Source organism: Zingiber officinale, chromosome 4B (genome assembly GCF_018446385.1).
Source record: "Zingiber officinale cultivar Zhangliang chromosome 4B, Zo_v1.1, whole genome shotgun sequence".
Lineage (NCBI taxonomy): Eukaryota > Viridiplantae > Streptophyta > Magnoliopsida > Zingiberales > Zingiberaceae > Zingiber > Zingiber officinale.
In genome coordinates this window covers 43,009,615-43,034,535 of record NC_055993.1, presented here as the reverse complement: position 1 = coordinate 43,034,535, position 24,921 = coordinate 43,009,615, and the positions used below count along the sequence as shown (strand labels likewise).

Here is a 24,921-nt window from a genome sequence, read left to right as displayed (position 1 = left end):
GAGAAGAATAAATGCAACTGAAACAAAAATAAGAGAAAACTGTACTAACCAGGACCAAGGTATAAAGGTAACAGGGTCGTCAAACCGAGGGTGTCATAATCTTGTATGCATGTCAATCATATGCATCCATATAAATGCAGCAAGTAAATGCAGCAAACACAAACAATAAATGCATCATGCATATGATGCCAATGACATGGTCACCCCTGACGCCAGTCAGCCATCTTATACACAATGGTGATTCCGAGTGGGTAGAGCTGTGACAACCGTGCACTCTGACATCACTGCCCCTGATGAGTGACCGAGTGGACGGGATGCTGTCGGAGTACACACATACTCCTACCCCGAAATAATAAATGGGGGAGCGCAATGCTCTCATCTCCCGATACACGATGATGGGGAGGACTCTCTGCCGGCTACCACGCTGAGTCACACTACCCATGAGCGGACCAACGGAGCCAAACCAAGTCAACTGCATGCCGGCTACAACACTGCTACACTAAACCAACGGAGCCAAACAAAGCGAAACTGTCTGCCGGCTACCACGCTGAGTCACCAGACCAATGGAGCCAAACAGCAGAACTGCCACACACCTGTCTGATATACCACTAACCCATGAGTGGTGGTGTGTACAGATACATGTAACTAGCGATGTGCTCAACAATAATGGAGCAGACAATCGCACAACATGCAATCATACAAGATGATGCATGACACTAAACATGGCAATATCACGAATAGCATAGCATGATTCATACATAAATAAAAGGTGTACCACAAGTCAATGTATTAGATGGAAGGTACACAAACATATAGGGTATCAAATAAATCCTATGTCTTGAACATAATGTATCATATGGTTGTGTCACTACCTATAAAGTAGGTATGATCAGGTAAATAATAACATGCAGTGCATAATGAGTAAACAAGCAAACATGCAATAGATCATGTAGTGACCAACCGAAACAAATGGAAAACACAATCATGTTATATGTTAAACACATTATTATGCATATCAAAAGACATAAGTCAAAGTACCCGCCTCCGATAAAATGGTCCAATCCGGTAATCGAGATACGCACCTCGCGTCAAAATCCTGTGTCACCAATATATATATTTTTATTTAGCTAAAATTCTCATAAATAGCTAAATAAAATCTCTAACTCTAAATTAGGGTAAAACCCTAATCATATCACCATCATCCTTTCTATAACCAAAGTATTACATACCAACATATTCTAACACAAATTCCAATACCTTCATTGATCGAATAAAACCCAACTCGCCCACATCAATAATCCAACAGCCAAAGTACCAAAACCAGTTGCTAAAGTTAGTGTTTACCTCTAATATAGTAGCAGGATAGCAAAACACTCCCCTGTGATCTGTGAAGAAAGAGTTCACTGTTCCTTCATCATCTCAACACGTACCAAGATTCCCACTCCTTACCTAACTTCACATCCCCTGTTTTGAACTGGAATCAAAGAGTTGATAGCGGAAATTGCGCCGCTAAGGGCTGTTGGCTGCTGTAAACAATACAAGCAAACAAAATCAATAATTTCCTACCAAACCATGTTCCCAAATGGACTCAAATCAAAATCCAAATATCTAAGATGCCTTACCTACTCGTCACCCCCTGTTTTCTCTCTGCCGGCGACTGGTGGCGAAGAAGGAAGACTCGCCAGTGGAGTCTAAAGCACGGCAGAAGGTTGCTGGACCTTGGCGTCGGCAGTGGACATTGGGTCAGAGGGTAGAGGAAGAAAGGAAGGCTCGGCAGAACCCAAGGCAGAAGAAAGGGTCGGCTATCAGCGGTGTGCAGAGGTGGAGAGGCTAGGGCATGGGGTGGCTAGGGAAGAAAGTGAAGATGAGGCCGACGTTAGGGCACAGTTGACGGCGGCCGACGCTGGGGTTTGTCTAGGGCAGAGGAAGGGTGGTCGGCGCTCTCCGTTCGACGGCGACGGACGGCGGAGAAGCTAGAGCGCAGCCTCGGTAGGAGGAAACTCGGCGGCGCTTGGCGCTGGGAAGGAGGCGGAAGAACCGACGCTGTCGCAAGGTGAGGGGAGAAGGGTTAGCGGCTCGGGCAGAAGAAATGAAGAGGAGGAGAAACTGTTCCGAGCAGTTAGGGCTCGGGTTCGGCACACGCGGGGAGGAAGAAAGAAAACTACGGAGGAAATAATAAAAAGAAAAATAAAAATAAAACTTTTCCTCTTTAAAGCGGGGTAGTCTAAACAGACTTTTTCGGGCCCCATTTTTATCCCCGTTAACTCGTCCGTACGAGCTCCGAAAAATTCCCGAAAAATTTCCAAAAATTTCAGAAAATTCCCTTATTAATATTCGCCTATTTTCGATATTTTACACAACCTTTGCCAAGATCACACTTGGACTTTCCCAATTGCCTGGCTCCTCACCAGGATTTTCTCCCTTTGCCAAGATCACACTTGGACTTTTCAATTGCCTGATCTCACTTATCAGAACTTTCACCACCAAGTCTAGTCAACGCTGACCTACTTGGATTTTCACTCTTGCCAACCTTCCTGTTGGACTTACCTTGATGCCTAAACACCAGTTATGACTTTCCCATTGCCTAAACTCCAGTTAGGACTTCTCCACTACCTAACCTCCAGTTAGGACTTCACCACTACCTAACCTTGAATTAGGACTTCACCATTGCCTAATCTCCAATTAGGACTTCACCACTGCCTAACCTCCAGTTAGGACTTCTCTACTGCCTAACCTCCAGTTAGGACTTCCAGACACCTAACCTCTAGTTAGGAAGCCCAGTCAAGTCTCCTGTCATCCCTGACCTACTTGACTTGTCTTCTTCTCAACCTGGTCAACCCTTTGACCATCTCCACAACAGGATGATTGCCCTAGCAATCTCCATATATTGTCAAACATCAAAACTCAAATCTCGACTCAAGCTTGACTCAACTCAAGCTTAGTCAAATTTGTCAAACTTGACATAAGAAAATTGCCCCAACACTTCATGTTAGTACCTACCTGATTATACATGCTTATAGGGTTAATGACACAACCATGTGTTTATTATGTTCAGGATCTAGGTTTTTATACCTTATTATGACACAACCTTTGATTTGGTTCATGTTCCTATGGTACACATTTTATATATATATATGGATATTGCTATGCTGTTCAGGATTTTGCCATGCTTAGTGTCATGCATCATTCACATGATTGCATGCTGCGTGATAGTCTATTCCATTATTGTTGAGCACAACGCCAGTTTCATCTCTGTCGGTGCTCCGCTGGTCCGCTCATGGGTAGCGTGTCGCAGCGTGGTAGCACGTCAGTTTTGCTCGGTGGTGCTCTGCTGGGACACTCATGAGTAGTGTGACTGCAGCGTGGTAGTACGCCAAGATCCCTCCCCGTCATCGTGTACCGAGAGATCAGAGCATTGTGCTCCCCCACTTATGATTTGGGGTAGGAGGATAGTTGTACTCCGACAGCATCCCATCCACTCAGTCACTCATCAGGAGCAGTGATGGCAGAGTGCACGGTTGTCACAGCCCTACCCACTCGGTCTCACCATCGTATGTGAGATGGCTGATTGGCGTCAGGAGTGACCATGACATTGGCATCATACACATTTATGCATTTACTGATTGTGTTTGCTACACTTATATGCTGCATTTGGATGGATGCATATGTTTGACATGCATACAGGATTTATGATACTCTCGGTCTGATGACCTGACTATTCTGATAGGAGGCCCTGGTGAGTACAGTTTTCTTCAGCCTTTTCTATTGTGCATCTTCCAACTTTTGTCCAGGTGACTGTACTCCATAGTTATTATTATTTGTTATAGTTTACTATACATGTCAACTAGGTATCTGCTGAGTTGTTGAACTCACCCCCGTGGACACTATCTTTTTCAAGTACCAGGTTGTTTATGGAGTCTCTTGGAGTATCCTGCCTACTGATTCCCACGTCACATCAGAAGACCTGTCTCCGCTTTTGTTTTATTTTTATTTGAGTGTATGAAATTTGTGTATTTAGCTTTGTGTTCCAATTTTGTTTATGGAGTGTTGTTTTGTTGTGTGGTGTAAGCCTAGCCGGCTAGCAGTCTTCGTTTTTAGTTTGTATGTGTTGTCCATTGTATTTCCGCTGTGTTTGGTTTTGGTACAGCCGAGTGGGCTGTTAGATTTACATATAACTGTGTGGTTGTGTTTTTTATTGTATCAGCCGAGTAGGCTGCATATAAACTGAGTGGTTGTGTGTATATTTCAGCCGCCTGTGGCTGAGGTATATTGTGTCTGTAGAAATGGTTCAGATTGTCACCCATACAGGGGAGATGTTGCCAGAATTTCCTCTGGCAGGGACTCTTCTGGGGCGTGACAATTTATTTATTGTAACGTCACGGCCCCTCGGCCCCTTGGGCGGTCACACTAGCGGCCCAACTGGCGGCCCCTGATGGTCCCTTGGGCGGCCACAATGGTGGCCCAACTGGCGACCCCTTATGTCGTCATCCGACGACCCTTGGCCGTGCTGTTCGCTCACTTGGCTACTAGGATTCATAAACTCTAATACTTATCCTGGAGGTTTAGAGTTCGAATCCTGGGGAAGGCAAAAATCCACTGGTCAGGGGTGGGAAGTCCTTGTGAGTAACGACACGGCTGAGGGTCGTCGGATGACGACATAAGGGGTCGCCAGTTGGGCCACCATTGTGGCCGCCCAAGGGACCATCAGGGGCCGCCAGTTGGGCTGTTAGTGTGGCTGCCCAAGGGGCCGTGACGTTACAATAAAAAGGCGCATTTTGTTGTAACGACCCGGCCCCTCTGCCCCTTGGGCGGCACAACTGGCAGCCCCTCGTCGACCGACGACCCTCGGTCGTGCCGTTACTCACTAGGTCTTCCCACCCCTGGCCAGTGGATTTTTTCCTTTCAGAGGATTCGAATTCTAGACCTCCAGGCTAAGTACTAGAGTTTATGAATCCTGGTAGCCAAGTGAGACTCACTTGGCTACCAGGATTCATAAACTCTAGTACTTAGCCTGGAGGTCTAGAGTTCAAATCCTAGAGAAGGCAAAAATCCACTAGCCAGGAGTGGGAAGACCTAGTGAGTAACGGCACGACCGAGGGTCATCGGTCAACGACATAAGGGGTCGCCAATTGGGCCGCCCAAGGGACCGCCAAGGGGCCACCAAATAGGCCACCAGTTGGGCCGCCCAAGGGGCCGAGGGGTCGGGTCGTTACATATGCTATGTTTATATTCATGTTAGTTATAACTCCGTTAAGCTATTTTATTGTTCATTGAACCAGTTATAACTATGTTATGTTATGCTATGTCATATTCTTGTGATACTAGATTTATGTTTATATTCATGCTCGTTGAAATCATGGTATGACCATTAATAGGCTTTGGTTTACATTCAGACTATGCTAACTAGGTAGGTTCGTAATATAGATAAGTTTTTTTAAAATAATATGCAACTCTTACTTTTCTCTTAGTACGCACATTATACGAAGTATTCTTGCACATGATAGTTTTGAATATGTTGATTCTCTCGACTTACATACTTTAACATTTTTTTTCACACTATGGAACAATTGAGTCCGGAGGCATTGACTAGTGAGCCAGCTCGGAACAATGACAGTACAACCCGAAAACCTTCCGGTACACGTTTTCTGCATTTACTAGTAGTTCCTTTATTTAGTAAATACAACATTATAATTGATGACATGTAATAATAACTGTTAATGAAATGTTCTATATAGTAATCTTTCTAGATGACCGCATGTGTCTAGTAAAAAAAAAAAAAAAACTAAGGATGTTTAGAAAAACATGATTTAAGTTTTTTCTTTCACATTTATTTTGTTATCATGTTCATTAAATTTGGGTAAAACATTCCTAGAAACATGCCTATGCCTTTTTTGCATCCATAATTCCAACCCAAGATCTGAAGCTTAAGCCAGAAGGTATAGTACAGCTATATTTCCCACACGCATTCTAATTGATATCAAGAAAACATCCAAAATTTTCATATTGCCAGTGTTGCCACAAATGTCACTTTATTGTGCTGCGTCGTTTTAATTGCGAAAATTACTATGCGAACAAAAACCAAGTCGATAGTAGCTGGAAATGAGTCTTCTTCAACTCATTCAATCTATGAGCAAAGAAGACAAACATGGCTTCGTAACTCTTTAAATTGAAATAATTAAGTTCCTTTTAACAATCAATTAAGATGAATCAACTAAACATCTTCTTTGTTGTCGATCAATTCCCCATTCATATAGAAAATCATTTTTTTTTCATCGACGTCGACCTTTGAATGAATCTGCCGACACAGGCCCGTGAGCCTGCTTGTTTCTGTCTGATTCCCATAAACCAAATCCAGATTCCTAAAGTGTTTTTTTTTTTGTTTTCTTTCCATTCCAGCTTTGAAACATCTGGCCTGACATCTATCGCTAATACTTAAAATTAAAACTCATCAACTTCATGAAGATTTTATATTCCACCAAATCCAAGCACATACCATTTTACAGAAACATCTAGTTTGGTTGCACTCTCTACTTGGAGAGATGCTCCATTAGGTCAGCTATCTCAATCCCTGCATGGCCAGCTCAGTAACAAATTCATGCCTCATTTATGCAGTTGTCAGTAATTTGATTGTTCTTATGTGGTACGACTTCACTGTAACAAGCTGGTACCACCAGATGCCACTCTTACAACCAGAGGGCTGGTCACTTGAACCTTACCTGCCTCCCACGAGAGCAATCCGAAAACATAATCCTCGGAAGGCTGAATGACTGCAAATGTCACAGAAAACTTCAACTTCTCACCGTAGCTTCTGAATGTAAGAGTGTCAGGAACTACAGTTACATTGATGCCGGTCGGCGGAGAGACTCGAACTCGATAAGTAATGCTTGGATTTCCAACATTTGTCACAGTCCTTGTGATTCTGTAGCTGCCCTTAAGGTTTGGAACCGTGATTGAAGGATAATTCAGATTCGAAGCTGATGGCGAAGGTCCTCCACTGCACTTGCTTTGGTCACCTGTGATGAGCTGCAAGGATTTATCGTCGTACCCAACGGAGCAGAGGAATGCTTTATAATCCGAGGGCTGCACATCATAGACGAGACCAGCATCGAGCACCCTTGCAGGGTTCGGGAAGCCTGAACCATAATCAAAAGGGCTCGCTGGCCTTCCTTTCGGATCGGCTGTTATGGCATCACCATTCTTGTCCAACACACTTGCTGTATATCATTTTAATTTGTCGATGTCAGATTACTGAAAAACATATCAGTTCCCTAAGTAAAATGTCCCTAGAATGGATCGAGAGGCAAAACCTGTAGTCATAATGGCAGACTTAATTGCTGAAGGAGTCCAACTGGGGTATACAGTTTTTATCAAAACCGCCAGTCCTGTTACATGGGGGCATGCCATGGAAGTTCCAGATAGAATATTGTACTTGATTTGGTTAGCTGCCGGAGACCAAGCTGCTAAGATGTTCAGTCCTGGTGCTGCAATGTCAGGCTGAAAATAACATACTATTATTAGTTCTCACTTCTCACGGTCTGACAAATTTAAACTAATACGAACCTTCAAAATCTCTGCGGTTAATGAATTGGGACCTTTCGAAGAGAATGCAGCTACTCGAGGGGCGGGCGTAGATCCCAATACGGTCTTTGCCGGCAAAATTATCGCTTTCGGTTTCCTTCATGAATGCAAAAGGAGAGTTATAATGTTGATAATTGAAAACACATCCAAACCTGATGGTGGAAGAAGCTTTAGTAAACCTGGCGTTGTTGGCATATGATAAGATTGCATTTCCTGCTTGCTTTCCAACAGAAGCAGCAGGAATGACAAATGGAACAGCAACATCATTGTCTATTTCATCTATCAAGATCATTCCGATTCCCCCGGCTTTCTTAACCATCCGACTCTTTTCTACTCTTGATTCTGATGGACTACCAGAATGCCGACATATAAGAATTTTGCCTCTGGCCTTTGTTCTGTTCAAGGAGCTGTCCAAACAGAAGCTGCACAACAGAAATAAGCTGATCAGTGAAAGTGCCTTTGACACTCGAGCAATATCTGTTAAGATTCACCTGGACTGATAGGGAGTGAAGTAACCAGCATTTAGATTAGATGCTGAGACGATCCTGACTGACTTGTTCATTTTAAAAGAACTCATGCTCTCACCCTACTCATGTCAGAAAATTCTTAGGAGTCTAGCTTAATGAATTATAATTTATTAGAAAAAATGCTATGAATTCATCTACCATGAATTTCTTCCTATTTCCTAGTTGAATGGATGAAACAAAGTCTCTGTCTGTTGAACTGGCAGCTACTGTGAGAATCCACGGTGCAAGATTAGTCGCGGAGCCTCGAGTTCCAACATTTCCAACAGAAGAAACAACCAGCACACCATGGCTGGTAGCGTGGAACGAGCCTATCGAGATTGCATCATTGAAGTAATCTCCTTGAGGAGAATTTGGACCTAAAGACACAGATATGATGTCCACACCATCTTGAATTGCATCGTCGAAGGCTGCTAGTAAGTCTGCATCATAACAACCTGAGGCCCAGCACGTCTTATAGACTGCAATCCTTGCCATTGGAGCACCTCCGCGAGCACCTCCAGCTCCCAAGCCATTATAGTTCATGTCGCTCACATATCGACCTGCAGCTGTGGAGGCTGTGTGGCTACCATGGCCAGAGCTGTCCCTTGGAGACTTCAACTTCACGGCATTATCTTCTTTCACAAAGTCACCATGGCTTCCTTCTTCTGCATCATAGCCGCCGAGATAGTACCTCGCTCCAATTACTTTCCTGAAACAAAGTCAAAGTTATCTTGGCATTTTCCACCAAATCTCCATAGATGAATTTTTCATGCTCACAACCATGAAACATACTTGTTGCAGGAAGAATTTGTAAAAGATTCTCCTATTTGGCATTCGCCTTTCCATCTCGATGGAACTGGTGGCATCCCTACATCACTGAAACTAGGAGACTCGGGCCATATCCCTGTGAACAACCCATTTTAATCACAACACCGAGAGAAGTTCCAGTAACCACATTTTTAAAGAATTCTGATTGAATATATACTTGTATTTATATCTCGCAATAATTATACTAACAACTGAAAAGAATTGAACAAAAATCGATTCTACAAAAGCGGTAGCACAACGAACGCCGGGATGCTGTTCTACTCAAATAAAATTTTGTAGATTTCTCACCTGTATCAATAAATCCGACGATGACGTTGTCTTGGTTCTTGGTGGAAAAACCTGGAATCTCCATCTCCTCGTTGGTTCCCAGGCCAATGAAATCCCAAGAGTGAGTGGTGTGCAGGTTTCTCTTAAGGTTTGGGAACACTGATACCACATTTGGCATCTCTGTACCAGAGAAAACCCAAAGGAATATTCTCTGAGAACCTCATAAAAGCATGAAATTAATGACTTAGCATCATCCGGAAAGAATACCAACCAGCCATTTTAGAAGCCTGCTCTTCGCTCAACTTCGCTGCAAAGCCTCTAAACGCATTGCTGTAACTGTAAACATGTGATTCTTGTGCCTCTTCCAATCTGTCGACAAACCATTCACAAAGACCATGTTTTCACAACAAAAGGTAGCATTTCCACAACAGATAAACTAATTTTTCACAGTAAAATCCCAGTCCAACCTTCCTCCATGCACTGCGGCGAGCATTTGGTGGTTCTGCTTTAAGATATCATCGGAAGACTGCTCCTCCTTGCTGCCCATATAAACTACATAAACCTGAAAACAAAAAACAAAATCGAGCAAAAAGGAAAAAAAAAATGGTTATTTCCAAGGCTTAACATATACATTCTCATAAAAAAAACATACCTAAAAAGAAGTTTTCGAACAGAACAGGCCTCAAAAACAAAAATAAAGAAACAAAGGGAGAGAGAGAAGAAAAAAAGAATCCGACTTGTACCTGAGAAGAAAAACATGGCGTAAATGCAATCTCTGCAAATGAGATAGAGAGGAGAAGGTAGAAAAGCATTGTGCAGGGAGCCATTTTCGACCGATACAGATTGGGAGTTGGGAGAGAAAAGAGACGATTTTGGTTGGTTATCAGAGTGCCAACTGCTGGTTATAGTTAGGCTCACGATATCATTTTTCACGGTTTGCCGTGGCACACTACAAGAATCGCTTCTCTCTCTGAGAAAGAAGCCACTCACAGCGAAGAATAGCGAGATAGCGCCGATTTCAATTTTGGCTCTATTTTACACTCTTCTTTCTTTGTGTTTCTTCTAATTTAATTCTGCATTTAGGCCTTCTACTTGCGACAGTGTTTATTTTATCCTGTCAAAGAGGCACCAAATCTTCTTTTTGAAAGCCCCATCCCACTTTTTTTTTAAAAAAAAACAAACTAAAAGGTAACTATTTTTATTTTAAAATAAAGAGAAATTGATGTTGTTTGAGGCAGTGAAAAAGGTAAATAGAAGGCACTTTTGGATTTGTAAAGAAGGAAAATAAAGGGTACGGGCTGAATGATAAAGAAAAGGAAGTATGACACTTTATTGCAGATGAGAGGAAGTAAAAAAAACAACAATCATTTTTTTTGTTTTGCTGATATTATAGTTAATTATTAATAGAATCATTTTTAGAAAGAAGAGCTTTGGTGTGGTAATAATGAAAAGCAATCAGCAAACCAAATTTACTTTTTAAAAGCAAAAACAAAAACCAAAAAAACATTAGGAATAAAAAACATTTCGTTATGAATGTGATCGAGGAAAGGGAGAGATTGGGATATAATGTATCGTGCGTTGGCTGTCCATATCATCATGCTTGTCTTGTGCAGGGCCGGTCCTAGACTTTGAAGGGTCCGGTGCAAAAAAAAATAGGCCCTTTAAATTCAGATGCAAAATAATAAAATGGATACTATATAATAATTTTTCAACAGAGCATATAAACTAAAATTCATAATAATGAAAACATTATATTCAATGTTGCTAATACTCGGTATTAGGAAATGAAAAAGAACTATTACAATTAACTATGAAAAATTGATCTTCTTGCAGTTTTATCTGCAAAGTCATCGATCAATTTTTCATAATTGAGTTTTTCTAAAAACTCACTCTCAATCGAAATCATAGCTAATGCATTCAATCTTGTTTGGGTCATGGTTGATCTCAAAGAAGATTTCAACAACTTCAATTTAGAAAAACTTCTTTCTGCAGATGCGACAGTCACCGGAATAGTTAATAATATCCTGTATGCAATGAATGAATTCGGGAAACAATTCATTCTTTGCAAAAAAATTAGTATTTCACTTGCTGTTTTTGTTTCCTTTGGCAGAATATGTTGTATGATTTTCAGTTCTTGATATAAGTCATCTCCATCCAAATCTGAAACATCTTGTCTTGTACCATTTTTTCTTTGTAGTTTCCTTTCAAGATTCTTGCAATGAGCTTTCAAGTCCTCATCAATCAATGAACTCAACTTTTCAGCTGTGAAAAGAAATCCAAAAATATTTTCATATTCCTCATATTGCTCAAACCTTTTCTTCAATGACCCAATTGTTTGATCTACTATGAACAAAAAATAATGAACTCTAAAAGCTTCCTCGGCAGATTCTTGAGGTAGTTTCGAAGACTCACATGTAACCTCATCAAAATGTCTTTTTCTATATATTTGTCTTTTTTCAGGAAAAACAGGATCAATCTCCATTGTTGAAGCAAGTTCTTTTGCTGTATTGATAGCTTGTCCAAATCCAGATTCTCTATACTCTTCAAAAGAAGCAATTAACCCCTTAATCTTGGTCATAGCAACGTCAATAAGCATGTTTTCAGATTGTAAGCTTTTGCTAACAATATTAACTTTACCCAATATATCATACCAAATAATCATACCCACTAAAAACTCAAAATTTCCGAGTTCAAATGTTGCTAAAGACTTAGCTTCACTTCTTATTTTAGAGTCAGTGTCTTTTTCTTCTGCAACTTGAAGTAAAGCTTCTCTGATTTGTTGAGCTTGAAGTACCACTGCTTTTACACTTTCAGTACGACTTTCCCATCGAGTGATTGATAATGGCTTGAGTTAAACCTTTTACCGTTACATGATCTATCAAAATCTTCCATCTCTTTGTAGAATGAGAAAATATTGTATAAATTCGTTGTACTACTCCAAAAAAGTCTTTCGCTTTTCCACAGGAATTTGCAATATCACAAAGTGTTAAATTCAAACAATGACAACCACATGGAGTATATAATGCTCTAGGATTTATATCCAATAATTTTTTTTGTACGCCTTGGTGCCTCCCTTTCATATTTGCCCCATTATCATATCCCTGCCCTCTCACATTATCAATATCAAGATCAAAACTTTTCAATACATTTTGCAGTTCTTCAAACAACCCTTGTCCTGTTGTATCATCCACTTTTAAAAATCCCAAAAAGTATTCTTCTACTTTCATTGGACTTATAGAAACATCAACACATCTTATAACCAAAGTCATTTGCTCTTAGTTACTAACATCAGGAGTGCAATCAAGTATTACAGAAAAGAACTTAGCTTTTTTAATGTTTTCAAGAATAGAACTCTTTATTTGAGAAGCTAACAAGCATATCAATTCATTCTGAATTTTGTGGCTAAGATAATGATGATGTGTATTTCTTTCAATATGCTCCTTCATCACTGAGTCCCACTCAGCAATCATCTCAACAGCAGCCATAAAATTTCCATTGTTATCATCATAAAGTTTCTTATTACTACCACGAAATGCTATATTTTGTTTAGCCAAAAATTTCACAAGTGAAATTAATCGGTGTAATACCTTCCTCCAATGCTCTTTTGCCTTCTTGATTTGATCTTGAATAGCATGATCAATTGTTGTACCCTTCATTAACCTGATACGCAACTCAGACCAATTAGCATAATAATTGATATGCTCAATACTTGTCTCATGTTCCTTAAGTCTACTACTAAGATGTCCCCAATCGCAGTATCCCTCATTTGCTAGTTGACTTGGTTGAGGCCCCCTTTTGAACAACTTGCAACAAAAACAAAATGCTTTATCAAGTGCTTTTGAATAGACCAACCAATCTCTATGGTGTTTTTGACCATTTGGCAAAATCCGAGTATAGAAATCTGAAGAGAATCGTCTATTTGATCTGTCTTTGGGACCTTTCCCTGTTAATACATCTCTTATAGGACCCTTTTCCACTAATTGATCCTTCCACTTGGGATCTAAATTCTCCCAATTTTTAAGATCAAAAATGTCAAGTGGAATTGATGAACTTGGTTCTTCATTCACTTCATTAATAGCATCATCATCACTTTCAGAAAAATTATTTTTAAAGTCTAAGTCATCACCACTTTCATTGCCTTCAATCTCATTCACATCTCCCTCTATATCATTTTCAATGGCTAAGCCTTCATCTAATTCATTACCATTGTTTTCTTATTTTTCTTCATTAACCAAATCTTCAAGTGATGAATTTTTCGATTCTTTGACAACAAATCTGTCGATTGCCCCTCTTTGAGTCTCAATAAATTCTTCAACTTTTTTTCTTTTTTTCCGCTTATCATGTCCTGATAGATACTTCCTAGTATCAGACATTCTAATTTTCTACAAAAAAAAAAAAAAAATCAAACTCTCAAACAACCACTTATTATAAATATTAGACAAGCATTTATTATAAAATGTTCATTTTGCAACCAATCTAATTGAAGGGGGCCATCAATGCTAACTAATACAATTATATAAAGGGCATAAACTTTTGGCAGCCTTTGTTATTGAATTGCTTCTTCTATTATTATGTAGATTCCTTCTCTAGTCCTAGACATCTCACTTGAATTGCACTGAATCTATATAATAAATATATGCCATGATTTTTTTTTTATTATTCCTTTTCGTTATCTATATAATATTTTGGAAGAAACATTCAAAAAAAAAAAAATCATACTGTAATAGTTATAAACTTATAATAAACAAAGGCTCAATGCAGGTTCACCAGTTTGGCAAAAGTTTTCAATGGAAACAGAGGAATTTATGGCCATCACTCTGCTTCAGAACTGAGGTGCAGTAGAAGAACTAGAGAAGCAGTGTTTTTATATGAGATCATATCAATAGATCATTTTCAGAGTTCGATTGAAATCCACGGTAAAAAAAAGAAAAAATATTCCACATAAGAATTAAGAAGGACGGAAGGAATATGCAATTTCCACATATAAAATCCTTTCTAAGTAAAACTGTAGGTCCCTTTGGAGGCCGGGGAGGGGTGAATTGCCCTACAAATTAAAACCAAAAACCCTTCTCGGATATTCAACTAACTTAAAAGAACTTGTAATTAAAAAGGCAGAGACTAAGTAAAGAAAAACAGACACCAGAGTTTTACTTGGTTTGCAATCAGGGGATTGCTAATCCAAGGAATGTAAGCGCACTATCTGATTCTCCTCTGGGTGGAGTAGCCTCTTACAGCGTTGAACGTACAAGAAGAAAAGTAAAGCACACAGAAGTTGATTACAAGTTCGTCGTTCTAATTAATTCATTTGCTTCTGGACCAAGGCTATATTTATAGCCTTGGTCGGGGCGCCTGGAAGGGTTCCGGGCGCCCTGGGGGGATAAAACTTTATCCCCTAACGTTCAGATCGAGTTTGACTCGATCTGGTCAAAAACCTCATTCCGGGCGCCCCGGATGGTTCCGGGCGCCCCGGAGGGGTCCGGGCGCCCCGGATGGTTCCGGGCGCCTCGGACCCCAAAAGTCAACTCTGGTTGACTTTTTCCGTCTGGTCGCTCCGCTTCGGTTCAGCTCGTCTCGGTCCGGGTCTTCTGTTCCGGCTCCACTAGCTTGGGTGATCTCGGTCATCCGGAATAGGGCTCACCCGAACCCATGTTCCGACCTTCTCCTCGAGCAGCCTTCCTTCCCGGTTTCTCGTCCCTCGAACGCCGCGCACGTTCTTCTCGTCCACCGGTGTACTCTTCCGCGGACACCTCGTCCCTCAGACGCACCGAGCCCGTCGGCTCTCTCCCGTGCCGTCCTTCTCGCTAGCCGCGTCTTCCGCTCGACTTTCTGTGTTCTTAAGTTCATGCACACTTAGACACAAGGGTTAAACAACGCAGGACCTAACTTAACTTGTTTGATCACATCAAAACACCTCGGGGTTCCAACAAAAACATATGAGAAGAAAAAGAGGGGAAACTGGAAGAATTGCAGATTAGAGAATTTACCTTTGATTTTCTTGTGGAAATTCTTAGAGTTCATCCGTTTAGGGAAGATTCCAAGAGAACGTCCCTGTTGAGCCTTCGGCGAAGAGCAAAATTGCAAAAGGAGGAACTATTAGATTTTGCGAAACGGTGGAGGAAGAAATATCCACTGCGCTGTTAATTTTTTTGGCACTTTTACAAAAAAGTCCATAATAATTTATAATTTACAAGTAGGTCCTTTTAATTAAAATTTTAATATAGATCAACTTTGCTATAAAATCTAAAAAAGGGGCCCACCAGAAAATGGGGCCCTGTGCGTCAGCACCATATTGACCACCTCATGGCCGGCTCTGGTCTTGTGCTATGTGTGGCCCGAGCTCGCTCACTCTCAAATTTTATACTATAAAATCATTACATCACTCGAAGGGTATGATGACATGTGGTGCCACGCACTTTAATTATTTTTTTCTTCTCATTAAATTCGATTTAAAGGTCTAATTAATCTCCTATTCCTTCAAATTTAGCTAAACACCCCTTCGTCTCATTAATTACTTTCAACAAAAGGGTCCATATTCCATAATAATCTTGAATATTATTAGTATCTAACAATCTAAGTAGAACTTATTTTGATGGCAAATCAAACTCCAATATAATATATTGTTCTTGTCTGATATCGTCGACGAATGAGCCATCAATGAGCTATTTTTGATGTTGAAGAAGTCGCCAATCACCAAGAGGAGGAAGGGGTCGTCAAGGATGCTCGTCGGTCCTGAGAGAGAGAGAAGGAGTGTTAGAATAGAAGCCAGGGGATGCCCCAGCTCAGCCACTTCGATACTCAAGTCAGTCTTCGAAGAGAGAGAAATGTATAAGATGAATAGTACTAGATGAGTGTGTATATATTCATGTGCGTATGTGTACCTTGGCCCATAGATGTGGACTCCTTTTATAATACAGCTAAAAGGGTATTCTTTCTTCATTAGTTGGATGTCTTGTCATAGCAAGGAAAACGTCACCAGAGCCGGCCATGAGGTGGTCAATATGGTGATGACGCACAGGGCCCCATTTTCTGGTGGGCCCCTTTTTTTAGATTTTATAGCAAAGTTGATCTATATTAAAAATTTAATTAAAAGGACCTACTTGTAAATTATAAATTATTATGGACTTTTTTGTAAAAGTGCCAAAAAAATTAACAGCGCAGTGGATATTTCTTCCTCCACCGTTTCGCAAAACCTAATAGTTCCTCCTTTTGCAATTTTGCTCTTCGCCGAAGGCTCGACAGGGACGTTCTCTTGGAATCTTCCCTAAACGGATGAACTTTAAGAATTTCCACAAGAAAATCAAAGGTAAATTCTCTAATCTGCAATTCTTCCAGTTTCCCCTCTTTTTCTTCTCATATGTTTTACTTAGTAAGGATTTTATATGTGGAAATTGCATATTCCTTCCGTCCTTCTTAATTCTTATGTGGAATATTTTTTCTTTTTTTTACCGTGGATTTCAATCGAACTCTGAAAATGATCTATTGATATGATCCCATATAAAAACACTGCTTCTCTAGTTCTTCTACTGCACCTCAGTTCTGAAGCAGAGTGATGGCCATAAATTCCTCTGTTTCCATTGAAAACTTTTGCCAAACTGGTGAACCTGCATTGAGCCTTTGTTTATTATAAGTTTATAACTATTACAGTATGATTTTTTTTTTTTTTTGAATGTTTCTTCCAAAATATTATATAGATAACGAAAAGGAATAATAAAAAAAAATCATGGCATATATTTATTATATAGATTCAGTGCAATTCAAGTGAGATGTCTAGGACTAGAGAAGGAACCTACATAATAATAGAAGAAGCAATTCAATAACAAAGGCTGCCAAAAGTTTATGCCCTTTATATAATTGTATTAGTTAGCATTGATGGCCCCCTTCAATTAGATTGGTTGCAAAATGAACATTTTATAATAAATGCTTGTCTAATATTTATAATAAGTGGTTGTTTGAGAGTTTGATTTTTTTTTTTTGTAGAAAATTAGAATGTCTGATACTAGGAAGTATCTATCAGGACATGATAAGCGGAAAAAAAGAAAAAAAGTTGAAGAATTTATTGAGACTCAAAGAGGGGCAATCGACAGATTTGTTGTCAAAGAATCGAAAAATTCATCACTTGAAGATTTGGTTAATGAAGAAAAACAAGAAAACAATGGTAATGAATTAGATGAAGGCTTAGCCATTGAAAATGATATAGAGGGAGATGTGAATGAGATTGAAGGCAATGAAAGTGGTGATGACTTAGACTTTAAAAATAATTTTTCTGAAAGTGATGATGATGCTATTAATGAAGTGAATGAAGAACCAAGTTCATCAATTCCACTTGACATTTTTGATCCTAAAAATTGGGAGAATTTAGATCCCAAGTGGAAGGATCAATTAGTGGAAAAGGGTCCTATAAGAGATGTATTAACAGGGAAAGGTCCCAAAGACAGATCAAATAGACGATTCTCTTCAGATTTCTATACTCGGATTTTGCCAAATGGTCAAAAACACCATAGAGATTGGTTGGTCTATTCAAAAGCACTTGATAAAGCATTTTGTTTTTGTTGCAAGTTGTTCAAAAGGGGGCCTCAACCAAGTCAACTAGCAAATGAGGGATACTACGATTGGGGACATCTTAGTAGTAGACTTAAGGAACATGAGACAAGTATTGAGCATATCAATTATTATGCTAGTTGGTCTGAGTTGCGTATCAGGTTAATGAAGGGTACAACAATTGATCATGCTATTCAAGATCAAATCAAGAAGGCAAAAGAGCATTGGAGGAAGGTATTACACCGATTAATTTCACTTGTGAAATTTTTGGCTAAACAAAATATAGCATTTCGTGGTAGTAATGAGAAACTTTATGATGATAACAATGGAAATTTTATGGCTGCTGTTGAGATGATTGCTGAGTGGGACTTAGTGATGAAGGAGCATATTGAAAGAAATACACATCATCATTATCTTAGCCACAAAATTCAGAATGAATTGATATGCTTGTTAGCTTCTCAAATAAAGAGTTCTATTCTTGAAAACATTAAAAAAGCTAAGTTCTTTTCTGTAATACTTGATTGCACTCCTGATGTTAGTAACCAAGAGCAAATGACTTTGGTTATAAGATGTGTTGATGTTTCTATAAGTCCAATGAAAGTAGAAGAATACTTTTTGGGATTTTTAAAAGTGGATGATACAACAGGACAAGGGTTGTTTGAAGAACTGCAAAATGTATTGAAAAGTTTTGATCTTGATATTGATAATGTGAGAGGGCAGGGATATGATAATGGGGCAAATATGAAAGGGAGGCACCAAGGCGTACAAAAAAAATTATTGGATATAAATCCTAGAGCATTATATACTCCATGTGGTTGTCATTGTTTGAATTTAACACTTTGTGATATTGCAAATTCCTGTGGAAAAGCGAAAGACTTTTTTGGAGTAGTACAACGAATTTATACAATATTTTCTCATTCTACAAAGAGATGGAAGATTTTGATAGATCATGTAACGGTAAAAGGTTTAACTCTCAAGCCATTATCAATCACTCGATGGGAAAGTCGTACTGAAAGTGTAAAAGCAGTGGTACTTCAAGCTCAACAAATCAGAGAAGCTTTACTTCAAGTTGCAGAAGAAAAAGACACTGACTCTAAAATAAGAAGTGAAGCTAAGTCTTTAGCAATATTTGAACTCGGAAATTTTGAGTTTTTAGTGGGTATGATTATTTGGTATGATATATTGGGTAAAGTTAATATTGTTAGCAAAAGCTTACAATATGAAAACATGCTTATTGACGTTGCTATGACCAAGATTAAGGGGTTAATTGCTTCTTTTGAAGAGTATAGAGAATCTGGATTTGGACAAGCTATCAATACAGCAAAAGAACTTGCTTCAACAATGGAGATTGATCCTGTTTTTCCTGAAAAAAGACAAATATATAGAAAAAGACATTTTGATGAGGTTACATGTGAGTCTTCGAAACTACCTCAAGAATCTGCCGAGGAAGCTTTTAGAGTTCATTATTTTTTGTTCATAGTAGATCAAACAATTGGGTCATTGAAGAAAAGGTTTGAGCAATATGAGGAATATGAAAATATTTTTGGATTTCTTTTCACAGCTGAAAAGTTGAGTTCATTGATTGATGAGGACTTGAAAGCTAATTGCAAGAATCTTGAAAGGAAACTACAAAGAAAAAATGGTACAAGACAAGATGTTTCAGATTTGCATGGAGATGACTTATATCAAGAACTGAAAATCATACAACATATTCTGCCAAAGGAAACAAAAACAGCAAGTGAAATACTAATTTTTTTGCAAAGAATGAATTGTTTCCTGAATTCATTCATTGCATACAGGATATTATTAACTATTCCGGTGACTGTCGCATCTGCAGAAAGAAGTTTTTCTAAATTGAAGTTGTTGAAATCTTCTTTGAGATCAACCATGACCCAAACAAGATTGAATGCATTAGCTATGATTTCGATTGAGAGTGAGTTTTTAGAAAAACTCAATTATGAAAAATTGATCGATGACTTTGCAGATAAAACTGCAAGAAGATCAATTTTTCATAGTTAATTGTAATAGTTCTTTTTCATTTCCTAATACCGAGTATTAGCAACATTGAATATAATGTTTTCATTATTATGAATTTTAGTTTATATGCTCTGTTGAAAAATTATTATATAGTATCCATTTTATTATTTTGCATCTGAATTTAAAGGGCCCATTTTTTTTTTGCACCGGACCCTTCAAAGTCTAGGACCGGCCCTGAACGTCACATCATCGTTTCGTCGCCATATCATATGGTCACGTCACTCATACTCCATATCTATATAATCATATTGTTCCATGTGCTCCGACACCCCACACACTATCACACATGTTGTATCAATTCAAATGCTGGCACAAACCCATGAGACATATAATTAGTTAGGCCAAAGGACCTAGCTCGCTAAGTAAAGGAGAATCTAGTCGAGTCAGTAGGGATGAGCCTAATGGCGGGGGTCTGTCAGATAGGTAAAGCTCAGTAGGGTGTCGGGTCGGTGGGCCTAAAGATGTCAAGGGAATTGAGCCCTAGGAGCCAAGTAAATCGTTTGGAGGAGTCGAGTAGATTAACTGGAGAAGTTGTTAGCTTAGTTAGTATGTAGTTTAGATCTTATTAGTTGTTGTCATATTTCTTTTTACATCATAAATTTTTCTTTTTGATTATTCTTACTTGTCATCATTTTCTTATTACTTGTTTGTTTCTTATAGCATGACATTAGCATGATAGATTTTATGTTTTTGTATAATTTTCTAGTATGCTTAGCTCTCTCTTTTCTTGTATCATTAGTAGTCTGACTTGAGCAACATTTTTGTCATAAGAGTATTAGTGTTGGCCTAGTTGTTTAGGATTTTTATTCACATCATGCTTGATTTAGATAGTTAATATATTTGAAAATAATCATGATTTATAGAACTAGACCAGTACTCTTGTTTTCTATGTGACCCCTGATAAACACCATTTTGATACGATATTTTGATTCATATATACATATTTTTTTATCTTCTCATGTGCTAATTTTATGATTATATTATATTTCATGAGTTGCATTCATTCTTGAACTTTAATGTAATTTATCTCATCAGTGCAGTATTTGATGCTAATATTTGAATGTGATCCTTGTAGATGATTAAAGGGCCACGAGCTTGAGTTAGACCGAACCAAATTGAGCTAAAATCTAGATTTAAATGGGGAGATCAAGTTCTGGACAATCTGGATCGTTCATTCATGATTCGAGGAGATCTAAGCTATCCATCAAGATATGAGTCATCCAAGTCAAAGAGGAAGTAGATCATCATCGCTAATCTAGATATGAAACTTTGGATCAGATCTAGATCGAATCTCACCCTTGGATCATATATGGAAGAATCTCAATTGTCTGTTCATATTTCTTGAGATTAAAAATGAGAAGCAACAGTAGAGATTGAAGATAGACTCGACCCAAGGCCAAGTATGAATCAGACCTAGCTCAGAATCGAAATCTAGTCAATAGGTCGAGTACCCATTGACCCAATTCTGGTTCAAAAACTGTAACCAACTGACTGATTTGACAAGGTGTCGACCCTATTACGGTTAAACCCCCAAAAAAACTGCATGGTTAACTACTGTTTCGACCTAACTAGGGGTGGCAATTTTTGACCCAACACGAAAACACGACCCGAACCGAACACGAAAAAATTAGGTTAGGGTTGGGTAGTTTCGGGTTCGGGTCGAAATCGGGTTGACCCAATTAACCCAATTAATAAACAGGTCGGGTTCGGGTCAACCTAAAATGACCCAATTACAAACCGCGAACCCGTTTATAAATAATTATAAATTTAAACTAAAATTAAAAATTTTAAAAAGTTAAAAACCCTAAACATAGAGATATGCTATTGATTGCAATGTTGCTATGACTTATCATTTATCATATGGATTTTCAATTTGTGTAGATAAATGTTATTTTTAATTTTTAATTTAATATACAAAATTTCTTTAATGAATTCAGGTCATGTTCGGGTCAAACGGGTCAACCGGGTCAAACAGGTCAACCGGGTCAAACGGATCAACCGGGTCAAACGGGTCTGGTTCGGGTCAAGTGCAAATAAACAGATCAGGTTCAGGTTGAAAAGTTTGACCCAAATTAATAATCAGGTCAGGTTCAGGTTGTCATTTGCCAACCCATCAACCTGCCAACCCGAACCCGAACCGAATTGCCACCCCTAGACCTAACGGTTCAATGTTTTTTTTGTGTATCGGGCCATTAGAACCGTCGGTTAACCGGTGGGTTTGACTATTGAAATCGGAGATTCTAGTCATTGGGGATGGATGAGATGTGTTTTTTTATATTTTTTTAATAGTTAAGACTATTTGACTATTTTATGATCAATGACTACAATTTAGTGACCGTTACTCTCCAAACTCTGTAAATAAAGAGTTCATTTTATTATTTTTCATACACATCTGCTCTACTCTCATTTTTAATTCCTCAGTCTCTATACACTTTTGACTCAATTCTATACACTTTCAACTTCCTCTTTAGAGTTTTGACTACAATGGAAGGAGGTCGAGGGCAAGAAGGAGGCCAAGGGAGAGGAGGTTAGGAACATTCAATCTACCGATAATGAGATCAAACAACTTCTGAATCTAACTGTGACACTTGAAACACAAGGAAGTATTGATGCAATTACTTCTAAGGTTAGGAAAGTTCCTCTTTTAAAATCTTCTATTTTTATTAAATATTTAATAAGTTCACTCTTCTGTTAAGAGAATTACTTACAAAATGTAAGCACTACAATGCTTTCTATAAATTCTAAGCCGACGATAGTTATGGGTTGTTGAAAGGACACGTAGAAGTGAAGCACCCGAAGAAATGAGGATGCACAAGTTGGATCAATAAATTAAACTTATGCGTCCTCATTCCTAAGCAGCTCATACTTTCCAAACTAAATAGGAAGATGAGTTGAGTCAGAGATTTCATATGTAGTTGGATCAACTTGCAACATTTGATGCCCAACAATAAGCACAATACTCCAATGAGGAGATCGATTGTAAAGCTTGTGACATCCTTGATTCCTGTTCCAGTGCTCTACAGGACTCCTCTGATTTTGTATGTTGTGATCATATAGTTGTAGTTGATCCTAACTCTGATGATATTATTGTTGTAGATATTATTGATGATGTAGGTATTGCTGATGATGAGGGGGAGCCAGTTGAGCCTGATTATGTGTTTGTTCATGAGGAAAGTGTAGGGACTTGTGCTAAGGAGACAAAGCCTTAAGAATAACTTCCTTTGGTTGTACCACTACCAGACCTAGAGCCAAAGCCTTTACCTGATCAGGAGGATGTCACATTCATATCTCCAGAACCTCTAGGTACCTTTCAGTACGACAAGGTTAGTATTTCTCCTGATTTTTTTTTAGAAAATTTCATAGAGGTACTAGTAATTGATTTTATTGGATGTGATATATTTTTCGATACATGCTTTGTAGGGAATGAAATTATTCTATCTTTTTCATACACAGCATGCATGTGGGAGGTGTTGTCTTTTATTGGCTTTGTAGGTTGTCGTAAGCCTCCAAAGTGGGTGCTTAAATTGAACCATCTCCAACCACTAGGAATAACTTTCAAAGAGCATAATGTAAAGGGAGAGATCATGACTTCAACTCTTAGGATCCACTTTCAGAGTGGCTCCTACACCTGAACCATTTTCAACCACCTGGAGGTACCATCAAGGAGGTAAATATGGATGGAGTGGCATTTATTGACATTGATCTCTTCATAATAGCTCTCTCCCCCACTAGGACCATCCCACTACTACGTCACTTTTACTACTAAATTGTTTGCAACTACCAGAAATAAAAGAGAGTACATTCTTTGCTTTTCTTTTTACTGCATACTTTACTTTACGTTCACACTTTGATTCAAAATTTTCTTTCATACATTGCATTTTGTTTGATCTGTTGGTGCGGGAAGCATCTGACGATCGAACCAGTGTTTTGATAATGGCAAAGGATTCAAAGTTAAGGTTATGTTGTGATCTAATAAGTTTGAATAAGCTTGCAGGAAAGTCCTAAGTGTACTTAGGCAAAAGCCCTAGCTACGGTTAGGCAAGTGGAAAAGCCTAGGGGGTGGTAACCCTGGGTCATAGGGGGTGGTAACCCTATGCGGAAAGTCTTGGCGGGTAGAGGGCTTCAGGCAAAAAGTCCTAGGGGTGGTAACCCTAGGTGAAAAGTCCTGGTGTCGCGAACCAGGTGGAAGACTGGACGGGTCGGGGAGTGGGCGCCCAGCAGAAAGTCCAGAAGCATCGAGCGCCGAGCAAAAGTACAGTCGATCTAGAGGATCGCACTGGCAACAGGTAACTCTCCTGAGAGGAGTAGGTGAGGATGCGTTCCCCGCATAGGGAACAGTAGGCGTCGGGTCGACCTAGGGTTTCCGGTTAAAAATCCGAAATCAGACCCAGGATAGTCCGGAGACTATCAATATTTTATTTACCATATCTATTGTGTGCTAACTTTGTTTTGCAGGGTATGTGTTTGAGACTAACACATTTTGCAAGAACAAAGGAGCAACTTTCACCTCGGATGAACAGTGTCTGAGGCGCCTCCATGGAGCTTGGAGGCGCCTCGGGTGCAAGCCGATGCCAACTGTCCAGAGGAGCTGGAGGCGTCTTCATGGGGACTGGAGGCGCCTTGGATCACTGCTCAAAGGCGCCTTGGAGCGGCATTGAAGGCGCCTTTAGGTGGATAATGAGCAACGGTCAAAGTTTGATCGACAGCGATCGAAGCAGGATTAAACTTAGTTTCCAAGGCGCCTTGGAGCTTGATGGAGGAGCCTTGAACACCCTTTATAAGGGAGTCTCGACCAGCAGCCCAGGACAACACCTTCTGAACAATCCTTACGCTACAAGCTGCTAACGAGACGATCCCGAAGTGCTGCAACATCATCCCGACAACCCGGAGTGTCAGTTTTTCAGTATTCTATTTTCGGTATTAATTTAATTACTGTTTCTCTCTGTACTTAGATTGTAATAATTTTCGAGCTTATAGTTGTTGCACACCGGAAGCGATCAACGATCGCGGGCCTTGGAGTAGGAGTCGTCACAGGCTCCGAACCAAGTAACTCCTCGTGTCTTTGTGTGTGATTGCTCTTTTAATTTTCGCTGTGTTTATTACTCGAGTTTTACGATTTTGAAACGAAATAGCCACGAGCGCTATTCACCCCCCCTCTAGTGCTTCT

The 24,921-nt window shown here is 39.3% G+C and overlaps 4 protein-coding genes and 1 long non-coding RNA gene across 6 annotated transcripts; 1 reads left to right on the top strand and 4 right to left on the bottom strand.

The window, feature by feature from the left end:
- Positions 1-1,041: 1,041 nt before the first annotated feature.
- On the bottom strand, positions 1,042-2,154 carry LOC121977516. Its single transcript, XR_006110890.1, has 3 exons — positions 1,623-2,154; positions 1,345-1,526; positions 1,042-1,096 (listed from the first exon to the last, which is right to left on the bottom strand). It is a non-coding gene; the product is annotated as an uncharacterized LOC121977516 (long non-coding RNA).
- Positions 2,155-6,426: 4,272 nt separating this feature from the next.
- On the bottom strand, positions 6,427-10,271 carry LOC121974999 (subtilisin-like serine-protease S). 2 transcript variants are annotated; one of them, XM_042526332.1, is made up of 12 exons: positions 9,923-10,271; positions 9,647-9,741; positions 9,451-9,548; positions 9,201-9,359; positions 8,877-8,988; positions 8,244-8,793; positions 8,070-8,164; positions 7,758-8,000; positions 7,561-7,675; positions 7,308-7,494; positions 6,841-7,214; positions 6,427-6,767 (listed from the first exon to the last, which is right to left on the bottom strand). In XM_042526332.1, exons 1-12 carry the CDS (start codon positions 10,004-10,006, stop codon positions 6,702-6,704), a joined length of 2,178 nt encoding a protein of 725 aa, XP_042382266.1. In that variant the 5' UTR covers positions 10,007-10,271; the 3' UTR covers positions 6,427-6,701. The 2 variants fall into 2 exon arrangements, with proteins under 2 accessions (XP_042382266.1, XP_042382265.1); XM_042526331.1 differs by having other exon boundaries at positions 6,427-7,214.
- A 712-nt stretch (positions 10,272-10,983) lies between these two features.
- LOC121978230 lies at positions 10,984-11,757 on the bottom strand. Its single transcript, XM_042530604.1, has one exon. It carries the CDS (start codon positions 11,755-11,757, stop codon positions 10,984-10,986), a length of 774 nt encoding a protein of 257 aa, XP_042386538.1.
- Positions 11,758-12,454: 697 nt separating this feature from the next.
- On the bottom strand, positions 12,455-13,992 carry LOC121978229 (zinc finger MYM-type protein 1-like). The gene is made up of 2 exons (XM_042530603.1): positions 13,947-13,992; positions 12,455-13,371 (listed from the first exon to the last, which is right to left on the bottom strand). Exons 1-2 carry the CDS (start codon positions 13,990-13,992, stop codon positions 12,455-12,457), a joined length of 963 nt encoding a protein of 320 aa, XP_042386537.1.
- A 3,173-nt stretch (positions 13,993-17,165) lies between these two features.
- On the top strand, positions 17,166-22,963 carry LOC121978228 (zinc finger MYM-type protein 1-like). The gene is made up of 2 exons (XM_042530602.1): positions 17,166-19,455; positions 22,851-22,963. The coding sequence occupies exons 1-2, from the start codon at positions 17,166-17,168 to the stop codon at positions 22,961-22,963; spliced, it is 2,403 nt and encodes an 800-aa protein (XP_042386536.1).
- Positions 22,964-24,921: the final 1,958 nt, after the last annotated feature.

Excerpts from the sequence above, each read along its gene's own strand:
- LOC121974999 (XM_042526331.1), bottom strand. The coding sequence starts at position 10,006 with ATGGCTCCCTGCACAATGCTTTTCTACCTTCTCCTCTCTATCTCATTT. Across the intron at positions 8,794-8,876 it reads ACAAATTCTTCCTGCAACAA|GAAAGTAATTGGAGCGAGGT; the intron begins GTATGTTTCATG and ends ACTTTGTTTCAG. Across the intron at positions 8,165-8,243 it reads GAAATAGGAAGAAATTCATG|GGTGAGAGCATGAGTTCTTT; the intron begins GTAGATGAATTC and ends TGACATGAGTAG.
- LOC121978230 (XM_042530604.1), bottom strand. The coding sequence starts at position 11,757 with ATGACCAAGATTAAGGGGTTAATTGCTTCTTTTGAAGAGTATAGAGAA.
- LOC121978229 (XM_042530603.1), bottom strand. The coding sequence starts at position 13,992 with ATGGCCATAAATTCCTCTGTTTCCATTGAAAACTTTTGCCAAACTG. Across the intron at positions 13,372-13,946 it reads TGAAAACTTTTGCCAAACTG|ATGAAGGCTTAGCCATTGAA; the intron begins GTGAACCTGCAT and ends GTAATGAATTAG.
- LOC121978228 (XM_042530602.1), top strand. The coding sequence starts at position 17,166 with ATGTCTGATACTAGGAAGTATCTATCAGGACATGATAAGCGGAAAAAA. Across the intron at positions 19,456-22,850 it reads AAAGGAAACAAAAACAGCAA|ATATTATTGATGATGTAGGT; the intron begins GTGAAATACTAA and ends TTATTGTTGTAG.